This window comes from Carlito syrichta, unplaced genomic scaffold (genome assembly GCF_000164805.1).
Source record: "Carlito syrichta isolate Samal-C Ts95f unplaced genomic scaffold, Tarsius_syrichta-2.0.1 Scaffold90608, whole genome shotgun sequence".
Taxonomy (NCBI): domain Eukaryota; kingdom Metazoa; phylum Chordata; class Mammalia; order Primates; family Tarsiidae; genus Carlito; species Carlito syrichta.
In genome coordinates, this window is record NW_007034704.1 from 17,740 (window position 1) to 25,808 (window position 8,069).

Consider the following 8,069-nt stretch of genomic DNA (forward strand, 5'->3'; position numbering starts at 1 on the left):
CCTTACAATAAATCAAAAAATCAGCCAGGCGTGGTAGCGCATGCCTGTAATTCCGGCTATTCGGAAGGCTGAGGCGGAAGGATCGCCGGAGCCCAGCAGGTCGAGGCTGCGGTGGCCAGGAGCGGCCACTGCACTCCAGTCTGGGCGACCAAGTGAGACTCCAACTCAAAAAAAAAAAAGAAAAGGAAACACCATGCTCAGTGAAGAACCAGTTGCAAAGGGCCAGACAGTGTATGCTTGCATTTACACAGTGCCCAGAACAAGTCAATTCACACCACAGAAAAGTGGCTACTGGCATCTGGGAGTGGTGCAGGGGAGTGACTGCTGAAGGGCTTTGGGAGGAATGAAATACTCTAAAATTCACTAGAGACCCTGCACAACTCTATAAATACACAAAGGCCACAGACGTCGGCACTTTGAATGGGTCAAATGCATGGCATGTGTACCACAGTGCAACAGAATGCAATATTTATCAGTGGGTAATTCTCCTATCAAGGAGAGCCCACCCAGAAGACAGTTCATGCTTCTGTCAGGGGAATTATATTTTTTTTGAGTCGGAGTTTCACTGTTCCAGGCTGAAGTGCAGTGACATGCTCACAGCCACCACAGCCTTCACCTGCTGGGCTCAGGAGATCCTTCTGCCTCAGTCTTCCAAGGAGCTGGAACTATAGGCATGTGCCACCATGCTCAGCCAATTTCTTGACTTATTGTAGAGCTGAGATCTCGTCAAGTTGCCCAGGCTGGTCTTGAATCCCTGGGCACAGATAAAAACCTCTCACCTCTGCCTAGTGCTGGGATTACAGCACGAGCCATTGCACCTGGCAGTCATGGGAATTTAGAGTCTCTATTCCTGGTCCATGTACAGACATCATCAGAAAATTTCCAGTGGTGACGTGAAACTATGGACTAACACAGTGTAGCTCTACTAATGAGAGTTGGGGAGACAACTAGTATAGTTTTAGTTAAATTGTGTTTCTATCCCACTTCCCTCAAGAATCTGGGTTTTAACTCCAGCAATTTGGGAGGCAGAGGCAAGAGGACTGCCCCAGTCCAGCCTGGGCAACTTGGTGAGATCTCATCTTTACAATGAACCAAAAAATTAGCTGGGTGTGGTAGCACATACCTGTGGTTATAGCTACTCGGCTGAGGCAGAAGGACTGCCTAAGCCTAGCAGGTCGAGGCTTCAGTAGCTTTAAGCATATCACAGCACTCCAGCCTGGGCGACAGAGTGAGACTTCAACTCAAAAAAAAAAGAACTCTCTTGGACAGTAAACTCTGGGGTTCATGTCTGCTTGTGGAAGGAAGGACAAGAACAAAACACAAAACAGCCAAGATGGTCCCCAGGTTAAATGGCTCGACTTAGAATTTGATTACTTCAGAATGCGTTTACTGGGACGTAACCCATGAAAAGTGGAGTAGTATGTGTATTCAACCAAAACCTGGCACGGTGGTGCTTGCCCAGTCCCTGCACTTTGGGATGCCAAGGCCAGGAGATCACTTGAGCTGCCAGACCAGCGAGACCCCATCTCTTAAAAAAAAAAAAAAAAAAAAAAAGGAGGAAATCAAGGAATCAAGTACTTCAATACCAATCAGACTCCTGGGCGAATTTATTGAGGGCTTAAAAGCACCAGGTCCCACGGTCGGCACGTGCATATTCTCATTCATGTGAGGCGGGCACACAGAGGAAAACGAGGCCCTGGCCAAGCAGGGAGCAGGTGGCAGAGTGGGCAGGGGCTGCATCAAGGACCACTGGGCCCCCTGACTCCTGGTTCTACCTGACCAAGCAGCGCTTTCCTGTCAAGTCACATGATCCACCCCTTGAAAATTTAAGCACTTCACCAAATGTCACGTTTATCTTGGATCACGTCAAAATACCCTTCTAGCTTCCACTACAGCATATAATCACCACCATTCAGTACACGTGGGCCACTGAGCTGTAGACTGGGCTTTCAGCACCTACCAGCATTCACCACAAAGCCCCGCCCCCATTATGACTGAATGGTGCCATGAGGGCACACCACCGCAACTCCCCTCCCAGAGGCTGTCCTGCAACTCAGCTCCACCCCCAGGAAGGAGACGGGCACACCACCTCCTTCACCTCTGCTGTTCCCTTTACTACTGAAATATGCTGTCTCACTCACATGGAGCCAACGCCCACAGGGAACAGCCAAGAGATGGCCCTTGCTTCCAGGCCAAGAGCAGTATTTGGGAGGACCTTAAGCTAAGCTCCGAGTCCTTAGTTTTGCCCTTTCATACCCCTCCGGATAGGGCAGAGATTCCAAGTAAACAAGGTGACAAAGGTGGCCCTTGTCCCAGAGCCTTGTAAGGGCCAATCAAAAGATACTTTCCTCTAGTATTCTCCTGAGCTGACTGTAAAAACATCACACTACAGAGATTCTGAAACACTGGTCTCAGAAATATCTCTATCTATCGAAATATATATATAGATACACACACACACATTTTTTTTCTTTGAGTTGGAGTCTCACTGTTGCCCAGGGTGGAGTGCCATGGTAACCCCAGCGTTGACCCGCTGGGTTCCGGCGATCCTTCTGCCTCAGCCTTCCTCGTAGTCGGAACTACAGGCGCGCACTACCATGCCCAGATAATTTTTGATTTACTGCAGAGATGAGGTCTCGCCAAGTTTCCCAGGCTGGTCTTGAACCCGCAGTCTCAGAAAATCAACTCCCTGACCTCCCAAAATCCTGGGATTACAGGCTGAGCCACCAAGCCCAGTCTATTTTTTTAATTAAGAGTTGAGGTCTGCCAGGCATGATGGCTCAAGCTTGTAATCCTAGCACTTTGGGAGGACAAGGTGAGGAGATTGCCTAAACCTATGGGTTTAAGAACAGTGTGGGGCAACTTGAGACCTCATCTCTACAATTAAAAAAAAAAAAATTGGCTGGGCTTGGTGGCTCAGCCTGTAATGCTGCGCCTTGGGAGGCCGAAGTGAGGGGACTGCCTGACCTCACAGGTTCGAGACCCGCCTGGGCAACTTAGCGAGACCTCATCTCTACAATAAATGAAAAAAATTACCTGGGCGTGGTAGTATGCGCCTGTAGTTCCAGCTACTTGGAAGGCTGAGGCGGAAGGATCGCCGGAGCCCAGCAGGTCGAGGCTGCGGTGGCCGGGAGCGGCCACTGCACTCCAGTCTGGGCGACAGAGTGAGACTCCAACTCAAAAAAAAAGAAAAAAAAAATTACCTGGGCGTGGTAGTACCCACCTATATATAGTTCTGGCAACTTGAAAGGCTGAGATGGAAGAAATGCCTGAGTCCAGAAGGTTGATGCTGGGGTGGCTGTAAGCATGCCACTGTACTTCAGTCTGGGCAAAGCAGTGACTCTAAAAAAAATTGGCTGGGTTTGGTGGCTCACAACTGTAAACCCAGCACTTTGGGAGGCTGAAGCGAGAGGACTGCCTGAGCCCACATGTTCGAGACCAGCCTGGGCAACATGGCAAGAACTCATCTCTACAATAAATCAAAAAATTAGCCAGGCGTGGTGGTACATGCCTGTGGTTCCAACTACTTGGAAGGCTGAGGCGGAAAAATCACCTGAGTCCAGCAGGTTGAGGCTGTGATGGCCTTGAGCGTGCCACTGCACTGCAGCCTGGGTGACAGAGTGAGACTCCAACTCAAGAAAAAAAAGAAAAAGACTTGAGGTCTTGGCCAGGTTCAGTGGCTCATGCATGTAACTGCAGTATTTTGCAAGGCCAAGGCTACAGGTCTCAGCTTAGTAATTTGAGACTAACCTAAACATGTCAAGACCTCATTGTCAACAGTTAGCAGGGCATGGTATGTAGTTCCAGCTGCTTGGGAGGTTGAGGATCACTTGAGCCCAGGAGTCTGAGACTGCAGTGAGCTGCGATTATTCCACTGCACTCTAGCCTGGGCAACGGAGTAAGATACCAACTCAAAAAAAAAATAAACAAACAGTTGAGGTTTTACCCTGTCACCTATGGTGCAGTGCAGTGGCATGATCACAGCTCGCTGCCGCTTCGAATTCCTGGTCTCAAGCAAACCCCCCATTTCAGACTCTCAAAGTACTGGGATTATAGGTGTGTGAACCACTGCACCCGGCCAGGGCCTTCTTTTAGTTACCTAGACAAGCACATCCTCTCCCATATACCATATCCCTCTGGATCTGACTGCTGAAGCTAGACTTCGGTCTTGCAGAATGTGGCAAGGACTTCCATGTCTGGAAATAGGGAGGCACAACTAGCTCTGACAGGAAAGAGCTGAACTTATATCCTAAGAAGTTTGAACGTGGGCATGATCATTCTGATTTCCCAAGTACAAGAATTCAAACATGAATGCTGCCAGGCCGGGCGCGGCGGTTCATGCCTGTAATTTCAGCCTTTGAGAGGCTGAAGCAGGAGGATCATTCGAGGCTAGGAACTTGAGACAAGTCTGGGCAACAAGCAAGACCTCATCTCTACAAAAAAAAAAAAAAAGACATTAGCCAGGTGTGGTGGCACAAGTCTGTAGTGCCAGCTACTCGGGAGGCTGAGACAGGAGGATCATTGAGGCTAAAGTTGAAGGATCACCTGAGCCCAAGAAGTTGAGGCTGCAGTGAGCCATGATCGTGCCACTGCACTCCCCACCTGGGCAATAGAGAGCCCAGCTCAAAAGAAAAATAAGTGGTGTAAACTGAAAAGTAATTTTCAGAAATAGGCATGGTCTTAGGATAAGCTCCCAGGCATATAAAACTTAATGCATGTAACAAAAATGTGGAGGTCAGACACAGTTCTTTCCAGGGGCAAGGGAAGACCCAGGTCCAGGATGAGTCTCAGCAGGGACTTTGTGGCTATGCTTCTCTGGAAGGCCCAGGGTCAAAACAGTACCTGCGTCTGACCAGTGGCTCTCACACCGCGGAGCTTCAGGCAGGGAGCCTCTCTGAGACCCGGCTGCACATGCCTTCCCAGCTCACGACAGTGGAGCCTGAGCTGTGCTCCACACAAGAGATGAGGACACAGCACAACTGGCAGTGCATAAGAGCAGTTCCAAATGCAACTTAAGGGCTTCTGAGAAGATAGGGGCACCAGGATGTGTGCTTTAAAACCAAGGCGCCGGGCTTGGTGGCTCAGCCTGTAATCCCATGCCTTCGGAGGCTGAGGTCAGTGGACTGCTTAAGCCCGCAGGTTCAAGACCCACCTGGGCAACTTGGCAAGACCTCACCCCTACAATAAAACAAAAAATTAGCCAGGCATGGTAGTGCGCGCCTGTAATTTCAGCTACTTAGAAGGCTGACCGGAAGGATCACCGGAGCTCAGTAGGTCGAGGGCAACAGAGTGAGACTCTAAATAAAAAATTTAAAAACAAAAACAAAAACATAAAAAACCCCAAGGCTCTGGCACAAATTCAGTGACTCCTGGGCCCACCCTCCACAGTGCCATCCTTGCCTGGCTCAGTAGGCTGGGCTGCAGTACTGGCAAGAGACAAATGGGGCATGGCCCAATGTCCCCATGAGCAACCTTTAAAGGGAAGCTCACAGAGGAGAGGGCAGGGAGGGCAGAAGATGCCATGTGGTCAGGACCCAGGTTCACGCTTGGCTCGAATGAGCTTTGGGGTCCTCCCAGCTACCTATTTAACCTATATGCATTCAGACTCCAAGAGTGCCAACATGAAGGCAGACGTTTTCCATCTGATGTTTATATTCCTTTCACTTCTGTCTCAGCTCCATCCTAAGAACTCCAAATAACTCCCTGTAACAGGAGGTCCAGAAACTGTAAATTAGTGTGGGGGTGACCACGAAGTTGTCAAAAACCTGAGCACTGATCACTAGCCTACAATTTGGTCGTCAAAAACCTGATCATCACCACTAGTCTACAATTTGGTGTCACATTTATAAAAATCTTTTTTTTTTTTTTGAGTTGCAGTCTCACTCTGTCACCCAGGCTGAAGGGCAGGCTGGACTGGCTGGGCTCAGGCCATCTTTCTGCTTCAGCCTTCCAAACAGCTGAAACTATAGGCACGTACCACCATGCCTGGCTAATTTTTGATTTATTGTAGAGGTGAGGTCTCACCAAGTGCCCAGGCTGGCCTTGAACCCATGGACTCAGCCAATCCTCTCACCTCGGTCGCCCAAAGTGCTGGGATTACAGGGGTGAGCCACAGCACTTGGGAGAAAAACCTATTAAAAAAAAAAAAACTTTTTCTGTTCAGGGGTGGTGGCTCATGCCAGTAGTCCCAGCATTTTGGGACGCCAAAGCAGGAGGACTGCTTGAGCCCAGGAGTTCTTGATCAGCCCGGGCAAGGGAGTGAGACCCCCATCTCTACAAAAAATAACTTTAAAAAATTAGCCATGTGTGGTGGCACACACCCATGATCCCAGCTAATTTGGAGGCTGAGACTAGAGGATTGCTTGAACCCAGGAGTTAAAGGCTACAGCAAGCTATGATTGCACCATTGCTCACCAGCATGAGTGACAGAGTGATACGCTGTCTCAAGAAAAAAGAAACAAAAGAAAAAGCTTTTCTTTCCACAGGAGTCTTAAGTAGCAAGTCCAATCTGTTTTGTCTTCCTGCTTCTAACTGCTCTGGAGCAATCGTGGCCCTCCTCTTCGCCTGACCCTCCAAGGATGTCACGAGACATGGGTAGTACCCAATGCCATGTCTCAGTGCATGGACACAACTACCTGCCAAGGACCACGCAGGCAGCCCTGCCCTGGACAAGCAATGGGGCTTTGTGGCCCGTTCCGCACCTAAGCGTCTCTGGTGCCATCACGTCAGAACCTCCTGCTGGATCACATCCTACGGGTCACACACTGTGCATGCGTGCCTGCCTCACAACACCCTGCGCCATGGTGGGTCTGATTCATGCACTACCTAACACATGCCAAGGAGAGGAGGAGCTAAGCTCTTGTGAGTAAAGAGAGGGAGCGTGTGTGTGCGCATGCCCTGTGTCTCCTCACCCCTGCCACCCAGAGCACCTCCTCAGGTCACCCATGACATCTGCCAGAGAGGACCGCACTGGGGACTTTTAAAGGGTAACCCACTGGGATACAGTTCTTTGTCTTTCCTAAGAAGATCATTGTACATCTGGTCATATGTGGTTTTGAAATCATAAACATTGGGCTTGTCAGGTGCTGGTCCTGGAAGCTTCACATGAGTCCCCGTTCCAAAGGACCGGACGCTGAATCCCCGTTTGCTGAAAGACAAAAGGAGAGAAGAGATCACAGTTGGACTAAATAAAACACAATACTCAAATATTAAAGGACACAAAATGGGAAATGAACAAGCTGAGTAGTATTGGTTGGTATTAGAGAACATGCTTTAAAAAGTAAAGCTGGGCTTGGTGGCTCAGCCTGTAATCCCAGCACTTTGGGAGGTCAAGGCGAGTGGATTGCCTGAAGCTGTGGGTTCAAGACCAGTCCAAGCAACTTAGCGAGACCTTGTCTCTACAATAAATTTAAAAATTATCTGGGTATGGTAGTGTATGCCTGTAGTTCCAGCTACTTGGAAGGCTGAGGTGGAAGGTCAACGCTGGGGTGGCCGTGAGTGTGCCACTGTACTCCAGCCTGGGTGACAGAATAAGACTACCCCCCCCCAAATAATTAAAAATTCTGTAGCAAGTTACACAAAAGGTAGATGAAACTAATGAAAACGGGATTCACCATTATAAGGTCACGTCTCAAACCCATGGTTCTACTGAAAGTTGTTACCCTAACTCCAAAAGGACTGGCTGACACCGTGGCATCAGGGAACATTTCACAGAATATTTTCTTTTTTTTTTTTGAGTTGGAGTCCACTCTGTCGCCCATACTGGAGTGCAGTGGCCGCTCCCGGCCACCGCAGCCTTGACCTGATGGGCTCCAGCAATCCTTCCGCCTCAGCCTCAGCATTCCAAGTAGCTACAACTACAGGTGCGCACTACCACGTCCGGCTTTTTTTTTTTTGAGTTGGAGTCTCATTTTGTTGCCCAGACTGGAGTGTAGTGGCCGCTCCCGGCCACCGCAGCCTCGACCTGCTGGGCTCGGCGATCCTCCACCTCAGCCTTCCAAGTAGCCGGAATTACAGGCATGTGCTACCACGCCCGGCTGATTTTTGATTTATTGTAGAGATGAGGTCTC

At 49.4% G+C, this 8,069-nt stretch overlaps 1 protein-coding gene across 1 annotated transcript in view; it reads right to left on the bottom strand.

Moving 5' to 3' along the window:
* LOC103261001 (RNA polymerase II subunit A C-terminal domain phosphatase SSU72-like) overlaps positions 1-8,069 on the bottom strand; it is a 28,308-nt gene that overhangs the window by 16,930 nt on the left and 3,309 nt on the right. The window contains exon 3 of the mRNA XM_021712559.1: positions 7,004-7,183. Coding sequence (XP_021568234.1) covers positions 7,004-7,183 — 180 coding nt within the window. The remainder of the gene's footprint in view (positions 1-7,003; positions 7,184-8,069) is intronic.